At 37.0% G+C, this 22,934-nt stretch overlaps 1 protein-coding gene across 2 annotated transcripts in view; it reads left to right on the top strand.

The window, feature by feature from the left end:
* GAS2 (growth arrest specific 2) overlaps positions 1-22,934 on the top strand; it is a 127,479-nt gene that overhangs the window by 67,508 nt on the left and 37,037 nt on the right. Inside the window, exons 6-7 of one of the 2 annotated variants that reach the window (XM_077768057.1) lie at positions 5,471-5,578; positions 19,317-19,370. In XM_077768057.1, coding sequence (XP_077624183.1) covers positions 5,471-5,578; positions 19,317-19,370 — 162 coding nt within the window. The remainder of the gene's footprint in view (positions 1-5,470; positions 5,579-19,316; positions 19,371-22,934) is intronic. The other variant, XM_077768058.1, reaches the window with a different exon arrangement.

The following is a 22,934-nucleotide window of genomic DNA, read 5'->3' as shown; positions in this document are numbered from 1 at the left end:
TGTCAAATTTGTTTTTTTTTTTTTTTTTTTTTTTAGTTCTCAAATTATGAGAGCGGTTTCTGTTGTTTGATACTGTTTACTTTTCTGTTCTTGAAAGTTCCCCCCGTGAACATTATTGCTACCAGAATGATCAGCAAAAAAATACAACCCAGATTTGATTAAATTATATAGAGGTTCCCTGTGACATTCCAGGGTGATGCCCAAACTCATTTATGTGTCACACATTCCAGGCCATTTTGTCCTTCCTGGACTTTTTATCCTCTGGACTTATTCTTGCATTCTGATGTATCCATTGTAAGCATGTCTGCTAATCCCAAATTTCTAAGGAAATTTTATACCCTGTGTTTCTCCTCACTTGCTTTCCTCACCAGAGTTCTGCTTACAGACCCTTTGATTGTTCACTTAAGACCTTTTTCATCTTTTAAAATTCAATTTGCACAGCCTCCTCTATAAAGTTTTGTTGGCATCTCTTATCCCAGGCAAAATGACAAATTAGTCCTTTTTTAATGTTTATTTATTTAGTTCTGAAGGGGAGGGGTAAGCATGGGAGGGGCAGAGGGACAGGGAGACATAGAACTCGAAGCAGGCTCCAGGCTCCAAGCTGCCAGCACAGAGCCCGATGTGGGGCTCGAACCCACAAACTACAAGATCATGACCTGACCTGAAGTCATATGCTTAACCCACTGAGCCACCCTGGCGTCCCAGCAAAGTAGTCCTTGATGCCTCAAAGTTTTGTGTATATTTAATGAGGGATGTGCCTTATTGGGCACAAATAACCTTCTTCTCTGGGTGTAAGTCTCATTTTCAGTGACAGGACCATATTTCATTCATCTCTATCTACCCAGTGCCATGCACACTAGGTAAATTACCAATGTAATTAACAAACATTTACAAAAGCTTCTGCCTTTTTCTATTTATGAAGAAGAAGAGCCATGTGCTCTGGGGATATGTGTACTACTCAACTGTGCTCTAGCTTTGCAGGGGGCGGAGACGTTGCCACTTGAAGCCATTTACATGAACTTGGGAGAAGTAGCCAGAAAGGTTCCTTTTTTTTTTTTTTTCTCACCAGCTTGTCCCGTGTGTGATCATCCCTCATCCTTGAGTAGAGGAGAACAGTGACAGGAAGGGGAAGGTGGTCCGATAAGCATGGAAAGGACTTTGGAGAACTTTTGCCAATATTCCGGTTGAGGAGTAGAATGAGATGGGTGCTGTCTTTAAGATGGCCAGATGGTCACTCTGTCCTGGTTCTCTCTACTCCAGGTTCTGTTCGCTCCACTGCAAATGAGGAATGGGATTTCAGAAGAGCTTTAAACCCCCTTTAACATTTACCAAATGGAGTTTGGGAACATAACCATCTATTTAGTTAAGGAGTTTTAACTGAATGTAGGAGATGTGTCAAGTAGATATTTCTGTATTGTTGCCAGCTAGAATACTAGGTTTTAGAAGTCTTGGAACCAGCCTCTCTCAAATAATGTTTAATCAGACACGCTGCCAGATGCCCCATGGGGAAAACAATTCCATGGTTATGTTAGTTTGAGAAATACAGCTTACTCCAGCCCCTATCCAGAGTTGGGCAGTGTGCTTTGGTGTGTCAAAGGCAGTAATGAATTCTATAATAAGGTCTTGTTTAATCCGGAATTTTCCAAACTTATTTGGCCACAGGAGTCTCTTACAGTGTCCTTCACTCTATGTTGGAGAAATTGCATTGAAATATTCACATTCTGCTTAAGTGATAGTTTCTCACTGGTGTGTTTTATTTCCAGGGACAGTGGAACAAAGACAAAACTAATCTGAGCCTCACCAATGGTTTAAATCGAGCTTCATATGTCCAATAGATAGAGTTCCTATGGCGACTGCTTCACCATCTAATAAGGCACATAGAGCCAATTGGGGAGTTGAAAGTCAGGAGCTGTGGTATGTGCTGTAGAATAGGGGTATAAGATAGAAATTGCTTGCAAAGTCCCTGTGTTTAGTTAATCATGTCGGCTATTTTTACTCTGGAAAAGTTGTTATTTCACCAAAAAAAAAAAAAAAAAGGAAAGGAAGGAGGATAAAGAGGGGGAACAAAAGAAGGAAAAAAAGGAGGGGGGGGAAGAGATAAGAATAAAGAAAAAGAAAAAGAAAGAGAAGCTGACGTGTGCTAAGATATCATATTCCACCAAACAGTTCCAACAATAACTGCCAGTTTGAAACTTTCAACGTTTCCTCACATTTCCTTAGAGAAATTGTGGAAAATCGAAAAAAAAATGGTGACCCTTTATGCAGATAATCCATGCCACCTTCTTTAATCAAGATATCATCAGAGAAACACAGTGGAGTCCATTCAGATGAATGTATTCTCCAGATGTCCAGATAGAGGGAATCAGCTGTGATAAAACAGTAGGGTAGGTTGAGTTCTCTGTTTGCCTTCCCTCATGGTGAGCGCGTTCCCACACAATGAATGGAATACAGTTCTAAGAAACCATTCTTACTTTCTTCCTCTTCTCCATCAACTTCCTCAGTCTGGGGATGAGAGATAGTATAATTCTGAGTAATCAGGCTCCTCTTGAAATCCTATTTCGGCAGAAAATTGGCTGGGTTCCTGGCCAAAAACAGAACACCTGCCAGACTGACTTATCCCAAGGTAACATTAGAAGTACAGATGTCACCAGTCACTGTTGACTTAACAATATATTTCCACTACCCACAGTCTGGCCTTGTCTCTTCCATTTCTGCCTCCATCCCTCACAGAACTACAAAAAAGCCCTTGATTTTAAAAAAAAAAAAAAGTCCATTTTCAAAGCTAGGAAGGCATTGGAGAAGGGCAGGTCACTTGGGAAAATGTTCCTTGTGTTTTACTTCATTTCATCCCAATAGTTTCTTTGTTCTGTATAAGAACACTTCTAGGTGGAAATACTTTCCATACGTGATTGTGATGTCTTGTCTTAGCAGAGGAAGCACTTGGACATCAGTCTACTGTTTTGTCCAGTTACTATGTGGCAGTGAAGCTGGGCCAAGTATGGCTCTTCTAACATTTGGGCCATGTGCTTTTATAATGCCCACTGTTTGATTCTCTTCTGGATGGCCAAAGTCCTTCTCCCTCCCTCCCTCCTTTTCCTCCTTCCCTTCCTTCCTTTCTCACAGGAGTCCCTATTGTGGTGAAAAGTCATGGTATTAATTGGCAGTGGTATAAATTCAACATAATTTCTATATAATTATACTTTGTATACATTTTTATTTTAAAACACTTTAGGAAACACATTTAGAAAGAGATAACACATAGAGGGACTCTGAAAAGAGCCCACATTCATTGACACCACCATACCCCAGAACGTGGTTCCTCGTTATGGAAGGGAATGACACTTGTATTCCCCAGTTTTTGTGCTTCTTGTTCTACAATTGTCATCTTGTTCAAGCATACGCCTTCAACAAGTCCCTAGTGACAGAATTCTCTTAATACTGGGGTGGGTGGATGGATATAGCTGTGAGCCAAGTTTTATACAGTACAAAAACTTCAGAACTCAAAGACATAGGCCCAGTCACTAACTTAATGATTGTTAGGTAGTTTCCTCATTTTTTCAATGAAAGCCATTTCCAAGATTCTTTGAATCCAGTCTTAATCTGTTGCATTAATTTTCACCTGTGTCCTGTACAGGTACATGTTTCATTTACCATTCAATTATTACTTAATATGCATTTATTGAACACATATGCCATTAAGACATCATGCTTTATTTCAAGAATTTAAAACTATAATGAGATACTAGCTTAACCCAATGTAACTCACAATCTAGGAAAGAGACATTGAGGTTAACCGATGACTGAGATACAATTTGCTATGGTAAAAATAAGTACCACGAGTTATAGGTTTGCATGTTCGTAAAATTAAGGATTCTAGAAGGGACTGATGGCAATATACATCCTGAGGTTGATTCTCTTTCCCTCAGCAATAGTGTTGATTCTTCTTTATAGGTCTTCACTGAGGCATATTGTATAGTTCTTAAGTTTTGTGTCAGGATTCCTCCACCCTTTCTAGCTTTCCCTCTAGTGTCTTATGCTTCCATTCTTTCTAACACCTCGCTTATTCTAGAGAAACCACACTGTTTAAGTCCTTCACACCACCATACACATGTGTTCATATGTCACTCTTCCCATGGTTTATACATAGTGGAAGGCTGATTGAAGTCAGACATTGAGTTGAGGGACTATTTGAGTTTCTTTAATGTGAAAAGTCCTGGGGCACCTCCGTGGCTCAGTAGGTTAGGTGTCTGACTTTTGGCTTCTGCTTGAACTATCTTATAGTTCATGAGTTCAACTCCTGCATCGGGCTCCATGCTGTCAGTGCAGAGTCTGCTTGGGATTTTCTCTCTCTCCCTCTCTCTCTGGCCCTCTTCTACTTGTTCTCTCTCTCTCTCTCTCTCTCTCTCTCTCTCTCAAAATAAATAAACTTAAAATGACAAAACTTCAGGAACCCTATCTTTGTGGTATAAATACTTTGGGTGAGGGGAGCCCAAGTGAATTCCTTTAGAATCTAAATTTGTTCTATCTAGCTTCTCAAAGGCAGGTTGCACATGGCAGCCTTTCTTTCTTTCTTCCATGGTGACTTTGGCTCAAAACACAGGAAATTATTGTTCTGGTTTGTTTTGTTGGTTTGAGAGAGGACAGTTATGAGATATAGCATGGCAGCTTCTCAGTCAAGGAAAACATAAGTATAAACTTACTCCTAAAATCATGGACTATCCATTATCATCTAAGAGCCACAACTATTTACAAGTGTCATGTGCATATCCCTTAGATTATGTATTTTAAAGAGTAGGGAGATAGAGAAAATAGAGATGGACTCTGATATTCAGAAGTGAATTCTATAACAACATATAAATTAGAAGATGCTGCCACAAATAGGTTTTGGTAGATGAGGATTACTGAGGTGGGGTGAATTTCTGGGTGACTCTGAGTGAAGTAGAAATTATTCCCTAAAGGAAATCTTAGAGTCTAAAATAATATGAAACAATAGGCTCATTTTTTAAAAAATAATAATTTAAAATCATTTATTTTGAAAATGGTAAAATTAATATCATTACAATTATGATAAGGAAATTTTGCATCGATAAATACATTCTGTTCTAGCTTTCAATCTGTTTATCTTGGCAACCGGATGTGCACAATCTTTTTAATTCTCCCCAGTGAGAACCTCACTCATTATTCCTCCACTGCCCAGGGATTTGCTCACCATTATCCTCTGGCATCACTATTATTGTCAGCAGCCAACTTATGCCCCAGTGCAGTTATTGGCATTCAGAAAATGCCTTCAGGGCCTGACGTTTACATAGTTAGGGTGTAATGTGATATTTTTGTGCTCATATCATGTCCATAGTTTGATATAGAATAAATTTAAAAATATTAATGGTCCAGGGCCTTTGAACCCTTGGAACAAATCAATCTAAATGGAACTTGATTAAGGAAAATGAACTTGCTCGCTCTTCTCTCTCAGGTGAAGCGAATTTCTGAAGATCCTCCTTGCAAATGCCCAAACAAATTCTGTGTGGAGAGGCTGTCTCAAGGAAGATACCGAGTGGGAGAAAAGATCCTCTTCATTAGGGTAAAGTTTTACTTTTTACCTAGTATCATGTCCTTTATGAGAATATTCAGGGCTTGAGTTGGGGGTTATAGGCGAATTATGACCTGTAACTAAGCAAGAACTTCCCTTATGGTCTTTTCAGTTGGATTTGAAGATACCAGGTATGAACATGTTTTTAAATGTATTATACATAATTACTACTGAGGGCTAAATAAATAGAACTATCTTTCTCTTTTTACATATATGCAAAAACACACACCGAACAGATCATAGAGATCATGTAGAATGAGGAAAAGAAAAATCAAATTCCTTTTTTTGTTTATGCGTTTAGTTTCAAAGGAACTAGCCGCCGCCACCACCACCACCACCCCACCAAACTCCCCCCACCCCCTCAATTCCCATGGGAAATAGAAACAGTGTTCTGCCCTGGTCATCCATATTCCAAGTTTGGGAAGTGATCATCATATTGGTTCTGGTAACTTTCAAATGATTTGAACATGATTTGGGTTCAGAAGTTTGGGTAATGAACCAGAGTGAGAAGAATGAAAGCTCATTACAAGGGGCATGGCTAAATAGTGGCTGCCATTTGTTTTCTGGGTTAGAATAAAGAAACGTGGATGTGTGCCAATGAATGTTCTGGTGGTTTCGGTCCCTTTTACAATAATTAATATCCATTTTACTAGTGAAAAATCTGACTAGATATCCTGAGAAGTTTTAAGTTGTTATTAGTGGCTCAAAGTAACATTTCATGCCTTTCACTTGATCTGTTTTGTTAAAAATCAAGACAATTTGATCTCAGAATAAGTTTGTGACTTTTCCTAAGACCAAGATTCTTCTCTTCAAAAATGAGAAGATGAAAATAGAGTGCTGACATATACCTAGAAATCTGCAATTCATAAGTATTTTTCTGCCATATTTTTAAGTCATTTCCTAAAGAACAGAGGTTATGATTCAGAGGGACTGTATTCTCTCATTTGAATAAGTTAAAATATCTTGCTTGTTGTTCTGTTTTGTAGAGCAGAATGAATGTGTACATCAAGTGCCATCAATGAAAATTCCTAATAATACTCAAAATCAGTGATGGCCCAGGGGCAATTTTGTCAGTGTAAAGTTTTCTTAATTTCAAGTTTTGACTGAAAATTATTCATATGTCAAAATTTTAAGGCTCTACAGCATGTAATTCAAAGAGAAGTTTAATCACAATTAGTCTTCAAAAGTAATGTTGATCGTTTTGTATTTTAATCTAATTTAAAGGCCGTGTTTATGATTTAAAAAAACATTTCTAGGTAGTAATTGCTATTTTCCTTTGTAATGGCAATGAAAAACATATAATGTTAAATGATGACTAGAGGTTTGAGAACAAATCTGGAAGAATGGCCTCACTCAGATACACAGTTGCCTTAGTAATTGCTTATTGTTCTCTAATTCTTTTATTACAAAGATTACCTATATGTTTATTTTTGCCAAACTGCCGTCTTTTGTTTTAGTACATTAAAAAATAGTGATTTAGTATCTCTGCAAATGTATTTACATTTTACCAGGTTGATCCCTCTCAGTTGAGACTCATGCTTCTTGAGAACATCAGGCCTTAGAGCCTGGAAACAAAACATAGGGCTTCATTTATTTAAGTAACTATTGCTTTTTATAATAGAAGTGTTGACTAACACATGGTTAATAAATTAGATACTTTTCCCTGTAATGTAACCAAATATCTTTAGGCAAAAGTATATATCACATGTATCTATTTGTGTCTGGTCTTCCATATTTAGTCAATGATCTGAGAATTTAATACCGATATTTATAAATAACATGAATTTATATCATATTGGACAGATAAGGTATTTTTTTATGTTTTTGTGTTCAGAAAATGGTTTCCTTTCAGAGAAATCTTTTCATGCATTGTTTATAGAGGAGTTGAGATTTGCTTACTGAAAAAAGTTGCATCCAAGTCCTGAGTGATAGCATTTGAATTTAACGTCAGTTAACAAAGCAGAACATATTGCACACATTCAGTTTCATGCTTCGGATGTTCCAGGTGAGCCTGCGCTCAGAGGGTTAACTGGAATATGGTCATTCCCTGACCGGCCCAGCAAGTTAGGGCACCACTCAGCTGTGACAAGTGCTACTGGGCAATGTTATAATGACCTGTAGTTCTTCCCATTCTCTTTGTGCAGTGTCCAGGGGGAGTTTATATTGCTTGCTTGTTTGTTTGTTTTAACAACAGGTTTCACTTTAAAACTGGCCCGTTTTCTTTCAAATCCTTTCAAAAGGAAACTTACTATCATTGCATAAATTGGAAAATAAAACTATTTGTCACAAAAGGAAACTATCCCTTAATACGTATTCATTGAAATTCTTGTCCTTCAGCTTGCTAGGAGTCCATTCCCACCCTGATGGAGTGAGTTGATTTTAAAAACATCCCTCTCCTTGTCTTTGCTTACCCTTTACTTCCCATTCTATTCTGACCAGGAGCCGAAATTTCACATGAAGACCATATTCACCTTTCATTACATGTTGTCTCTTCTTCTATACTGAGTTGACGAGCTAAAAAATGTCTGATTGATATGCATGTACTTTGGCTAACACTTTTTGATTTGTGGCATGGACTATATTTAATTGATTGTCATTTTGCACTCACTTATTTTAAAGAGCTGACAGTTACTACTCAAAAATACCCAGAGTATTGGTTTTCGAACGATTGATTGGTTGTTGCTGTGAACACCTTAACTTTAAGTTGTTCTGGACACCGGGATTAAGTACTAAGTGCCTAGAGTCAAAATCTCGAACACACTAGGGGAATGATTGCCTCCCTGTCTCTGCATTGCAGTTTTGTGCTTCTGTACACTTTTAACATGGGTGTATCTCTTTTGAGGCTGTAAGGTATGGTCATATTTACTCATAATATAAGTCAATGCATGTATGCATATTATTATGTAAAATGTACATACAGTGAAATATACATGGTATATTAGCATTTACCCCTTAGTATTCTGTCCATTCTGAGAGTATTTTCATATGGCCATAATGAATATGTCCATCCAAAGAATAATTTAGAGTCATTTAGGTCTGTTAAGACTGTTGATTTCGCATTTACTTAAAGATAATACAATTGCCAAAACACTGACTTTCTACCCCTTAGAAAGTCATAAATACAAGATTCTTTTAATAAGTCTACCCCTCAATGCATTTACTCGTGTCCTACTCTTCTCAGCATTAGCCAGAGTTAACAAGTTCATTGCTAAATGATTTCAAGATTTGTTCACAACACCCAATCACTTTACCTATGTATGGTTTTATGATTATTGTGTATATGAACACAGCTTCTCTTTATACATTTGAAGAGATACAATAACAATAAATAAGAATGAAAAATACAAGAATGTTTGCAGATTACAGAGAAAGAACCCAGAAGACTTTTTTGGCAGAGGTTGTCTTTGCTAAGCATATGTCTTATCTGTGAGTTTCTAGAAAGCAATGTATCAATAGCTACTTTGCATATCTGACTACTAATGTATACTTATGTACACACACTTGTATGCTTATGTGGGCATGCTTGTTTATGCACATATATATCTTCATTTAAGGGAGAGGGATTAGTTTCTTTTTTTCCTTTTTAAAAAAATGTTTTATTTCTGAGAGAGAGAGAGAGAGATAGTGTGAACAGGGGAGGATCAGAGAGAGAGGGAGACACAGAATCTGAAACAGCCTCCAGGCTCTGAGCTAGCTGTCAGCACAGAACCTGATGTGGGGCTCGAACCCACAAACCGTGAGATCATGACTTGAGCCAAAGTCGGACGCTTAACCTACTGAGCCAGCTAGGTGCCCCAGGAGAGGGATTAGTTTCTACCCAAATAAATATTAAACAACCCTTTAGGACAAGGGAGAATTTCTGAGATTTTTGACTGTTCCTTTTAGGCAAGCATGCTAGTAATCCCTTAGCAAAGTCAGGATGCTCTTGTTTCTAAATGCAAAAATGATTTCTCAAAGCCAGATTTTTGCTTTACATCTTCCAATGGGTGATAACTGTTTTTGAACTATCTGGTGGACATGCAAGCTAAGTGCTTTCTTTCCTCCAAGGTATTTCAGTTATTTTTCATTGACTTTTGAAATTGGACAGTGATGCTAAAAATTCCTTGTTGACTTCTGTGGTAATACATGTTTGGATCTTACCATTTGGTCATGCTCTATATATCTCTGAAATATAAATATGTGATTTGGAGGCCTGAAGTTGTGATTTTGAGGAGGAGAAACATACACATTTTCCATTGTTTTAGTTCATTCAGTTACTTGGTTTCTACCCAGGCTTCCAGTATCAAGAAGTCAGGTGGCAATATAAATCTGTATAAGCCTGTAGGAGAGGCTTTCTGAAATATTTCTTAGATGTCATAAAAATATGCTATTTGTTTGTCAGTCCCAATTCGATGATGATAATATTCTACACAAATGACAGTAACTTTTGAAGTGATCTCCCTGCTGGGGAAATGATTGTTTTTAGAAACTTCTATGTATCATTGTGGGGAAGTACTGAAGATATAGTGTTAAGTAGGAAAAAAAATACAGATTTTGAAACTGTATTTACATATAAAATATCTCTCTGAAATATTTATATATTATATATTATAATATCTATTATATATTTCTATGTTATAACATATATTATATATTTCTATATTACACATAATATAGAAATTGTATATAATTCTGATTAAGATTTGAAGGGAAGAGGAATAATTAAAGTTTTTAATTTTTGAAGGCACAGAATTATGAGTGAACTATTTTTTTGTTCTGCATTTATTTCTCATGATGACATTAAAAATATGAACTCTTTAAAAGAAGAAAAGTCATCAACCTGATACAGTTTGCAAATTTGAGCATAAGTAGACTTCTAAAAGGCGTCAGGTTAATTAGCTGACTGCTCATTTTTCTGGTCATTGGCTAAGCTTCCCACCTTCTGGAAAAGGGTACAGAGGTTTATTGGAATAGGGCTGTTATTTAGATGAGGGGGGACTTTGCATTTTGTTGTGAATTTGCAGCAGTGTGTTTCCTTGGATGAAGCTCCCACCTTTTCTTAACTTCCATTACTATTTTTTTTTTAATGTTTTATTTATTTCTAGAGGAGAGAGGAGACAGCGTGAGCAGGGGAGGGCCAGAGAGAGAGGGAGTCACAGACTGAAACAGGCTCCAGGCTCTGAGCTGGCAGTCAGCACAGAGCCCGACGCGGGGCTCGATCCCACGAACCGCGAGATCATGACCCAAGCGAAAGTCGGACGCTTAACCGACTAAGCCACCCAGGCGCCCCCTTCCATTACTATTTTATATCTCCATTTTAAAAACCGACTCAAATTGTTTTGGGTTATCACTAGGAAACTGGCAAACATCTGAATATAGTCCCTTCTCTTTGCAGATGCCATCAGGGAGACAAACACATACTGAGTTTTCACTCTCCTACTCATTAAAGCTTTAATCATTTGATATTCCTCTCCTTTTAAGGCTCAAATTTCAGTGACATGCAAATGGTCCAATATGATAAACTGATCTCTGCCAACACATGAAATAGATGTAAATGGCTCTAATGAGTACAACATCCATTTGGTAAGATCTTTAGACAACATAGTTGCTCTCATGCCCTGATCGTGGGACTTTCTGGCAAGAAATAGCAAGCCAGTGGGATCACATGTGAAGCAACTTACTTTTTGTGCTACTTGATTTGGGCATTAATATGCTGAATAGTCTTTTACTTAATTACACTTTGTCACAACTCTAGCACTGTTCAAAGAGTGTTCCGAGGAATAATAGTTCTAGAAGATGTTCAAAGATACTATTTGTAGAGGACAGTTATCACGCTGAAGAGTTTAAACAGGCTCTTTCAGAACTCTTTTTATTGAATTGACTCCGTTGGCCTCTGAGCACATGGTAGATCTCATTTTAACCTTTCCTGCTGGTGTGGAATGTACTGTTGCCATTCTTATTTTACAGATGAGGAAACTGAAACGTGGAGGTTGAGTAACTTCCCAAACTGATAAGCTAATGAGCATTAAAAGTTGCAGTCACAGGCCTAACACCCAAATTTACACTCTTTACCACAAAGCAATACTAATTTTTTTATCTGAGATTTTCTGGGATTTTTCTGAGGGTTGAATATACTCCTGCATCTATTAATTCCTACAGTGAGATGTACTATGTAACAATTTCTAAAATGTATCTGACCATGGAAAGATTCCCTCTCCTGCCCTTTTTTCCCCAGAGCATCATCCTGGACTAGGAGGTCATGAAAACATACTTCAGGAAAGACATTATCAATTGAGGCAAATTAAAAAAAAATAATTTGTAACATAGAATTACATTGAAGTGAAAATTGTCTACACCATTTGCCAGAGTTAAAACCCATGTATTTTGAAGTATTGCTAAGAAATACAGAATTTAAACTCATTTTGACCTTCAAGTTCCTCTTGGAAATTTTAATAAAAGGAGTGACTGGAACATCATTAAAGGAAAGAGGGCTAAAATGTAACAGGTATCATTTGTACCAGCCATTTCAGCAGGTGCTTTATATACATTGTCTCCCTAGATTCTCTCCACCTTACAGCTGGTTTTGAAATTGCTTTTATCTTTTTGTTACAGATGAAAATACAAAGTCTTAGGGAGTTTAAGGTCTCAGTAAGTAGTATGATAAACAATTTGAAGTCCCAGCTCCAAACATATAATACACTCCTCTCGAAGCTGCCTATCTAGGGAATGTCCATCAAATACAAATATGTTATTCACAAGGCTGGTCCTCTACAAAGGACCCGGAGCTTTTTATAATATATTTAAGGCTCAACCACATAGTAGTGTGTTCCTTATGTCATTTTTACTTTAAAAATATTTGGACTGCAAAGGTCACTACAGTTGCATAATCAGTAGTGTCTACTGTATAGAAAGGGATATAATGTGTTTGCCTGACTATACTATGATAGTGATAAAAATTATAATATTTACTAGGATTAGGTGTTTACTTGTATGCCAGATGCGTTCTAAATGCTTTATAAGCTTATCTTGTTGATTAGGCAAAACAAAGAACTCTATGTATTACAAAATATATTATCCACCCTGATACTTTTTTTTAATAGAAGTCAGAATATAATCCTTCTATATTGACAGGAGAGTGTTGTTGAATCTCTTTGCTAATTGTAGATATTTTTAAAGTAGATTACTATTATTTTAAGACATTTTTACAGCAGACCTTCACAGCTGGTAAAACCGTATGAGATTCCATGCTAACACTCTAGTGGGTCAAGGAATTTCCCCCACATTTTTAAGAAATGAGACTACTTAAGGAGCCTAAGGAAAAGACAATGAATAATTTAACTGTAAGTCAGCAAAAGAATTTGAAATCTTAAAGAGTTACCTTCTTAATACTACTTTTAATTAAATCACTCAGATCAAGGGAAAGGTCAAACACCTTGTTATTGATTCTTTGTAATTTCTTATTTACCATAAAGATCCTTCAGGTTTATACCTATGTGATAAAGATCAATACACTGTAACAAACCAAGCAAGAGGCACAAGATCTCTGTTACTATAGCAACCCAACCTAGCAGTATCTTCTGGGACTAGCTCTAAGGGAAGGTCCAATGATAGCAAGGGATATTAGTTGCTTTTCTGCTCTTATGACACATATTGATTTACTGTGAGTAAAAAGTAGCATGGTTCCAATTGCATACCTTTCCTGGTAATGAAAAATGGGCTGTTGTGTAAAAAATGCAAAGGAGTTTTAAACAAGTGGCAGGGAAAATAAAACTTGCATTTATCTTAGTGGAAACATTGCACAGCCATTACTCAGCAGCCAAATGTTGAAAAATTCATTTTTTGAGTAACATGAATATAAACCCTTCATCTCATTTAGCAATTTATAGGAGCAGTGATTATGATTTCAAAACTATCTAATGGCTTATATCCATTTCTATGAAAAAATATGGCAATTTTTGCCTCTGATAGATGTAAAATCTCAGGCAGCATTTATAGTGCTCTAATCCATGGTGAGAGAAATGTGGCTGTTAGTAAAACATGAATGTTTTCAAATTGGGTCCTTTTCTTTGCCTGACTGTCTCAAAACTGAACGCTAATTCAGGAAAAGCAAGCAACAGCATTTAAAATGTATTCAAACACTTTAATTTCAGATTTTAAGTTCTTTTTTATAATAGTTCTGCTCCATTAAAAACTCTTTCATTTGTTTGTAATTTATTCATGTTCAATGAGGCTGGGCTAATAACATGGATATAATTTACACTTTGGTAACACATCTCTCAAAGGACTTTGCAAATGTTAATATGTCCTCTTCACCTCTTTTTTTTTTTTTTTCCCTGAGAAAGGCATAGATCTTGGATGAATGCAAAATAAATAGTGATTAACCATGGCTGTAAAATTTTAGCTGATAGAGTGCTATTTTTCTGAGATTTATCTTTTGAGTCTGATAACCTTTAAACATGGAGAAGTTGAAAGTTGACTTTGTCCAAGATTGCACCCAATACTATATTTGGCACTACTTTTGAAAACAAGGGAAAAATTCAGTTTGAATCTCTTAAAGGAATGGAAAGATTAGCTAATACATTGGGACAGTTCTTTATGTTCTTATTGGAGAATTCATTTCCTCTTCCATTGAATTGTTAACAGGCATATCAACTGTGAGGAACAATGAATAAATGAGAACTCAAAACCAAAGATCTCTTTTCCCTAGAATTTGTCACTCTTGCCCGTTTAACACTGAGAAGATTTTAAGAATTATATCTATTTTCAGCTGACCTGAGAAGCATTTTTATTCATCTCCAACTGGATTAGCAGGATATAGCATATTGTACAATATGTGTGACTCTTTCACTTTCAATCATTTTCTTTTGCCATTGCACTACATCTAAATAAGTGGACAATTTTTCTCAATAGCCACAAATCAAAATTATTTAAACTTACAGAAGCATTGGAAAATTAAATGGCTTCATTGGAGAAAAGCACAGGTCCTACGATCTGTGTTTTTAATTTCTTCATTGCTACAGCCTTCCTGCCATTAAGATAAATTTGCATGTGCGTGTGGTGTATGTCCATGTCTTATATAGTAATATGTGTGTGTGCATGTGTGTATATACACATGCATGTATGTATATGTATATGTAATGAAAAGGCACAATATTAGAGTAAAATTAGTTCACTGATTTGGCATTTCGATTGTTAAAAAGTTCTCAAGTTGATTAATCTGTGCCTAATATTTCTAGTCAAGGATTTTGTTAAAAAAAAAGAAATCTATTTTGTCTATATTTCTTTACATATGCTATTTAACACTTGCTGAATGTTTTGTGTGTCAGATGTTTTTCTAAGAACTTTCCTTGGATTCTTTTATTTAGCCCTCACAACCGTTTGCGATAAGCACTAATATTATCTCTGCTTTAAGAATAAGAAGACCAAACATTAGTGAGTTCACTACTTGCCAAAAGTCACAAAGCTTTAAGAGTCAACCTTTCTTTGAAGTCAACATATCCGATTTCAGGGATATGGTTTTAACTGTACATTATTCATTCTATTTCAGACCATCTAGTCTTTTGGCAAGTCACCTTGTGAGTTTTGCTGCTCAGCCTTTCAGCACCATTAGAAGTGACCTGTACTTAAAGTGTAGCTCATAATTTGCTTAGGTCTTTGTTGACGAAGGGAATTGAATGGCGAATCCCTGTTGGAGTGTCAGACAAGAAGAGTACCCAGGAAACAAAGAATCTTATAAAACAATAACACCCCAACCCCCTGTAAAAAAAAAAAAAATCAGAAAAACCAGCCAGAACGGGTTTCACACTGTTCAATATATTCATTGATTTTCTTTTCAATATATTGACCAGATTTGAAAAGTCTTCCAGAAGTAAAAGTTTATTCTGGAAAGTAATATTTTCAAGTTACGATAATTACAGTTACTGCAATTACCTATTTCCAATTTTCTTTCATGCAGTTAAGATTAAATCCCTTTAATCTAATTATATATGAAAGGATGTTATATACATGCTATGGTGGAGTAGGAAGGTGACATTGTCTTTTATACTTTTTTATGCTTTTGTGACAGGGTCTAAATTAGACGTAGGACAAAATGCAACCTGAACGTTTTTGGCACAGCAATCGATGCTTTTGAAAGCAAGTTCTCTAAAAATGGATGTCAAGTAATTTTTAAATAACATTTTTTTTCTTAGCTGTTTTTCCGCTGGTACTTCATGGGGTAGAATATATCTTAGCTTTATCTGATTTGTAAAATACATTCACTTATACACTATATCCTTTTATTTTCATTACTACTCTGTGAGAAAAATCAGTAGGGGTGTTAATTTACAATCTTACTTATGAGAAAACTGTGGATAATAGAGATTTAACAACTTTCCCAAGGTAATCCAGCTAGCAAGTGGTTGATCTAGGGTTAAGTCATATTATAGTTTGTTATATATTAAATTTTATATATTTTAAGTTTCACACAATAAAATATCCCTTTTAAGTTTTTTTTTTTTTTACCTTAACATAAATTAAAACACTTAGTTGTTCACTGTGTTTTTGATTAAGGATCATTGGCCTTGCTTGCAAAGTAGACATTTCATAGTAATGAGATTGTAACGTTTATAAGATTTTTATCTTCCTTCCATTTGTCATTATCTCAACAAGAACATTTCTTGGTTTATGTGTCCTATGCTGATATAAATGTGAATGACTTTTAGTGATTAAAATATCAGTGATTTATTTTGCAAAAGGGAAAGAAACAATTATGCACAATGTGTCATGTTCTTGAATTATTGATGAGTCTTCTAGAGGCCAAAGAACAGACCAGTGAAATATCTGTCATTGTAAACTGTACATTATTTGGGGCGCCTGGCTGGCTTGGTCAGTAGAGCATGCAAGTCTTAAATCTCATGGTTGTGAGTTCAAGCCCCACGTTGGGCATGTAGCCTACCTAATAATAAATAAATAAATAGTACATAACTATCCCACAGGCTCAAGTTGCATAAACAGATTATAGCAAGATTCATGAAGAAACACACTTTGCAAATGTGGCCATCCTGTGTTTGTATGGATGTATCAAAATGGTGGAAGTTTTATCATTACAGCATCGACTCTAGTAATTTAAGACTTGTTTATTTAGTGTTATCTTTTTCATAAAGTCAGTTAAGTGTCTGCATGATTTGGTCATTTTAGACTTTGCCTTGCATTTCCCTCTAATACTTGGCATTTTGAATTTCAGTTCCTCAGTAAAAACATGGACTCTCGGTCCTGGACCCAGCACGTGCCACCATCACCTAACCACCAAGCCTTTCATTGCAAGAGCCTTACTGATTCACATCAAATTTTAGTTCACTAGAATGGTGTGTTCACGTTTTATTAGTATTAACGTTTTCATTTGAAGCTGGGTTGTGTGTTGTCTTAGAGTACATTCTGCCTATTCCTGCCATCTTGTTAGAAGCATACTAAGATCTTGAGGAAATCTTTGTGTAGATTTTGGAAGGAACAAGTCCCAAGAATTTCATTTAATGTTGGCCTTAGGATATATACTCAATTTGTTTTATAATAAAAATCCTGATGTTACCACACACACACACAAAATCCAAATCCCAGTGAGTTATTTAGTGATATTTATTTCCGTGTTTCCCTAAAAGAGCACCAGAAAAAAAAAAAATCATTACATTACATTAGTCTTCTAGTTGTAGCTTTCTTTTACAATTGTCATTTCCTGTACATACTCTCTTCACTACACTCACACTTTGTTCTAACATTCTTGGTTATTATAAAGAAATCGCTTGTTTTCACCCCAGAGTTTTTCTAATCTACTATGTGTTACAGAAAAATTTGAAGGGACTGTAAACTCCATGGGAGAAAACTATAATATCTTGAGCTATCATCACGTAAAGGACTTTTTCATCCTTTTGTTTCTAAACCAACCCATCCAATATTTGATTCATTCGTTTCCCCAGCTGAGCAGTCTCTTTTACTCTGAACATTCCATTTGTTATGTTTTTCTTGAAATCCAGCCTCACAGAATGTGTGGGGCAGAGATAAGTAAATTGTCTGAAGCCTCATTTGAAGGCAAGTAAAGGGACTGATTTCAAATCTCTCTTCTAACTTTGGCATTAGGCATAAGATCTTCACATGTCACATTCTCAAACAGCAACTCCCAAATAGTAACATATTCATTTGTCATCATCTACCACTGGGTTAGTCATGATAATCTTATCCAGTCTGGGATTTTTTTTTAAATAATCATTATGTTTTGAAGTCCTGGGTTGATAGAACATGTGTGGGAGCTCATATGGCACAGTGTTGTTGTGTATTGAGTATTGTTAATGTCTCACTCCCTGCCCATCGGATAGCATAAAGGCTAAGGTGGGCTTTCACCTTGCACAAAAAGGCACATTAGACCACAACATATATGTCACCAAATTCCTCTCCCATGATGATGTCTACAAAATACCTTTCTACCTCTTCTATTTCCCTAACTATCTGTAGCCAATGTGACAAAGAATTGGAGGTGTTTTCAGAAGCAAAGAGAGGAATGTCTCTTATAATCAACCTTGAAAATCTTATCTATCTCCTATATTTATTCAATATCTTACAACAAAAAGGAAATTTCCATCCAGCACTGAAAGAACTCCAAAGAAACCTGATTTCAACTGACATCTTGGCAACAAAGATTGAATAGGATCTTCCTTCATGTCCACCATTCATAGATCTAATGGATAACACTTTGATATATATCAGCTCAAGGAAAGAAATGGATGGAATATTCTAAGCATGAGAGTTTCCTCTTTGACTAAAACAAAAACAAAAAACAAGATAAAAAAACCTTACAGCCACAATAGTATCTAATCATGGTAGAGAAAGAAATGTTTCCCAAGAATGACTTTCCTTTGGAACTCTGATACTTAGGCGGAGAATCTGAGACGTGTCCTTCAATTCTCATTAAAGAACTTGCAATAAATCCCTTTTCTGATAAGCTAGGTGTCTCCTTGTGAGTATGTGGCAATTGTGAGATTAGAATTCTACATACATTTTAAATTACAACAGAAGAAAATGGTAGAGTGTCACCCCACTACTTTCTGAGGGTGAATATAATGGCAGGGCCTTGAGTAAAGAGCAAAGGGCCAAAATGAATGAGCAGAATAGGCATCAGTGAAGTTAGAACAAGATGGCAGGATTTTCCCCTAAAATAAGAAATGTCATACAGAAAATAAGCACTTTGTTTCCTTAACAATTTTGTTTAGGATTTCACTAGACATTCTCTCGAATGTGGTTTGTTTTGCTTGCGGAATTGAGACATAGACTGATGTCTCTTTCCCTGGCAAAATTACTGTCTTATATATATATATCCCATGTTTATATCCCATATATCCCATATATATATGTATACATATATATATACATATATATATCTCCCATGGTTATGATAAGAGGTCTGAGCAAGGAGCAGAAGACCAAAGGACCCCAGAAAATAGATAGTTCCAACATTTGTGTTTTAAAATGTCAACGGCCAACACTGTTACCACTTCTCAGTCTGTGTTTGCCTCAGTTATCTCTCAGGATGGCTGGGAGATACAGTTATCACTATAGAATACACGGGAATATGGGAACAGTTCTTACCGCAACTTGACAAAAAAGGTTTTCTCTAACCTTATCGCAAGAGATCGCAGTTTGCATTTTCAGGTGACGTTCGTGTACCTTTCTGCAACGGAGACGAAGAACATTTTATGAACTTCCTATCTTCTTGTTTCAGTAGGGTCTTCATGGTTGTGACCATGTCTCCACAGCCAAAGCAAAGCAGACATTTAAGGTAATTACTTAGATAATTAAGGGGAAAACCTCTCCACTTTGCTTTCACTGTGGAACCTTGGCCTCCAGTCAAATGAGGGAAGTTGGGCCCCCCTACACATGAATATTGTACCTCTTTTAAAGGTTTCAATGAGGTATTAAAATGCTGTTTCTTCTTTGGTTTTCCCATAATGCCTTGTAAAAATAGCAAGGTGGGGCTTCCTGTGTGTGGGTGGCAGGCAGTAACCTAGTGATTTCTGTCTTTTCTTAGCACAATTCCCATGTCCCTTGTGTGTTCCTTCACTGGGCGTATAATTAGAATTATTTGGAAGTATAAACCTACATTTGGCTTCTTTTAAGAATTTTTTAAATGTTTTTTATTTATTTCTAAGAGACAGAGAGACAGCATGAGCAGGGGAGGGTCAGAAAGAGAGGGAGACACAGAATCTGAAACAGGCTCCAGGCTCTGAGCTAGCCACCAGCACAGAGCCTGACGTGGGGCTCAAACCCATGAACTGTGAGATCATGACCTGAGCTGAAGTCAGACGCTTAACCAACTGAGCCACCCACGCGCCCCTACATTTGGCTTCTATATGCAATATCAGCTTAATCCCTTCGCTTTAAAATATTTAAAACAATAGCCTTATGGAATAAAAATGAAACATGCCATGATTTCAGAATATCTCCATATGAATCTGATTGCACAAATCGCCCTTGTGGTTTAACACATGGGATCTCATGGACCCCTGCCAAATTTCTGCCTCAGGCACCACAACCAACCTCTCAATATATCAGCAGTGCTCTAATCAACACACGTGATTTACCGCTTTAGTACAATAGAAGTTAAAGACGTAGGAATGGAATAGAACCTGAATTTGAAGTCTTGAGATTGCCAGTGTAAGTAGAAATATCAGATCATTTGTAGTTTTTAAATATCAACAGATATGATTTGGAAAATAAAATGGCTTACTCGAGTAAGTTTTATCTATGCCACTTAACTACAAGTTGGTTGTTAGAAAAGCCCCATTGCATAAATTCTCCTTTAAACAGGATGACTATATCTTGAAGCTAATTGTGAGAATTTGTTTAGATGTCTAAAGTATGGTTAAATGTATTTCTATATCCATAATCTGTTCTGCTATTCATTTACCAAACACATGAATGTATACTGTGTGCAAAGAGCTACCAGAAAGCTGTTTTGTTATAAGGATTGTGCTTAGCAGTGTAAATAACGGGTCATATGCTGCTAATAATTCTGACAATGAAATATAATGTAATTGGTTATCCATATGAATAGTTGACAAGCAAGAGAGAGAGATGAGTCCTCTTACAGTCACTTCTAAAATCACCTCAATGAACCAGAGAATGTCATAGAACATCAGAGTTCATGACCGAGTTGGATGACAAAAACTCTGCGCGTAACTTTGCTTGGACCTGTTGAAAGACCTTGCACGGAGTCTTGTGAAGCAAGTTACTATTAAATGAAGGTGAAATCTTAATCAGTTGGTCTAATCTGGCTGTGACAGCATTGACCTCCATCTGTCACCAGAGCTGACTGACCCAGTCTTGCTATCTGGGTGTACAGTTTGCTTTGTCACTATTCAGGTGTCACTTGGTTAAAGAAGGGGTTGCCCAACAGGGCTTCCTTGTTTAAAGTATATGAGTGACTCTCTTCTTTTCACTACTCAAATTGTCACACCTCTCCATGCTTCCCTGAAAATTATTTGTTTTTAAAGTTTAGAAATCCATGATGCCTATTGCCATCACACGAACGTCAAAGAGCTTTAAAAAGGGCTGTATACTGCACTAGAATGTCAGGCATGTGGTTACCTAATGACCCTTATCACTAGTCTTCATATTTTAAGGGTGAGCCTCTATAGAAAATCTTTGATGTTAGTGTAATCTCGGTGGGTATTGTGGATTTTAGAGGGGAGCTTTGTAACGAAGCTATTGTGCCAGTTCTTTGCAGGGAGTGGGGGTGGAGGAAGTACACATTTCCCTTTGGGGAGGCCAAAACCTGTGCAGAGTTCTCTTCTCCCTTTTTCTCTGCCTTCTTGTCTTTCCCCAGAGAAGATTAGAGGCAGGGAGTATACATCACCAAGTTTTTTAAGGTGGCATCCCTATCCTGGTTTTTGTTCTTTCTTTCTAAGCGTGTATACTTCACTCTATGGACACAGAATGGCAACGCTGGCATTGTCGTAACTGGACTGAAGTGTGCCAAAATCAACATCTAGGCTTGCTTTCTGGGGGCATGGTTTGGAGACCCCGTATTGCCTAGAGAAAGAGTTCTTGGAGCTAAGCTTTATCGTTTGGTAGGTATGGTCCTTTCAGGGGTTATTTCTCCTTTTACTCTTGAACTCAGGAGGTTCTGGGAGAGTGCTAAGAGCTTCCTAGATAGTGGCAGATGTGATTCAGGAAGCTTTGTCACAGCTTGGACCCAAGGGCTGACCTATGCGGGCCTGCAGAGGCCAGCCCCCTAATTCTTCCTCCTCCTGGAGGCCGCAATCTGCCTCTTGTAGTTCCACTTTGCTCTCACACTGTTCCCTGCAGGAAGCTCAGGCCTTTCTGACTTCTGCGGGAGAGGCTGTCAAGCTATCTCATTACTCAAGTCTGTGCCCAGTTTTCAGTCTTCCCTGCCTCGTTTCATACACCTTTCCACAGGTGGGACTTGTGCTCTACCCCTTCTCACTCTTCATGTCCAAGGCCACACCACAGTCATAGTCTCTCAAGTTTAAACCACCTTCAGATCTTGTGAGATCTGTATAGGCCTAGAATTGGCCACAGGCCTTGGGATTTGTTTAGTATGAACTGATGTTCTCTCTGAAGCAAGATTACTTTTTCTGCCTGTTGTTGTTGACACCCATTGGATCAATTCTTTGTATCCTCAAAATGTCACTTGCCACAGCAGGTTATAAAAACGATGGCACACACCATTTTAACCATTTAGATTATAGCAGTTTATACTTACTATAACCTACATAACCAAAGGCGAGTGCAGGAGGTATTAAGGCACTTAAAATGCCCCCACCCAGTGTTTGCTGCTGGACATTCCTAGTTAAATACATCAAAATTCCATTTATGTGCAATTTTTTAAATTTATTTTTGAGAGAGGGGGAGAGAGAGAGAGAGAGAGAGAGGAGGGGCAGAGAGCGAGGGAGAGAGAGAATCCCAAGCAGGCTTTGTACTGTCAGTGCAGAGACCGATGCGGAGCTCAAACTCAAAAACCATAAGATCAAGACCTGAGTTGAAACCAAGAGTCGGAGGCTTAACCCACGGAGCCACCCAGGCGCCCCTATGTGCAATTTCATATTCAGTGATCTTCAAACCTGTTGACTGTGTAACAAATATCTCTCCAGAATAACCCAGTGCTTTCTTCCATTACCAAGTGATGGAGCTATGCAAGTGGCTTATCTTCATCCACATTCTCTCTCTGATTTCTTTAAAGTGAAGCATTTCAAAACAAGAGTTGTGTCTTTGATTAAAATATAGTTAGTGTGCCATTTTGAGCAGAACACTTTTACGATATTTTAGGAGAACAATTTCTGGAGTTTTGTTTGTTTGATAGCAAAGTATTTGAAAATTTATC

Source organism: Crocuta crocuta, unplaced genomic scaffold (assembly GCF_008692635.1).
Source record: "Crocuta crocuta isolate KB4526 unplaced genomic scaffold, BGI_CrCroc_1.0 scaffold371, whole genome shotgun sequence".
NCBI classification, from domain to species: domain Eukaryota; kingdom Metazoa; phylum Chordata; class Mammalia; order Carnivora; family Hyaenidae; genus Crocuta; species Crocuta crocuta.
This window is presented reverse-complemented; position numbering and strand designations above follow the sequence as displayed.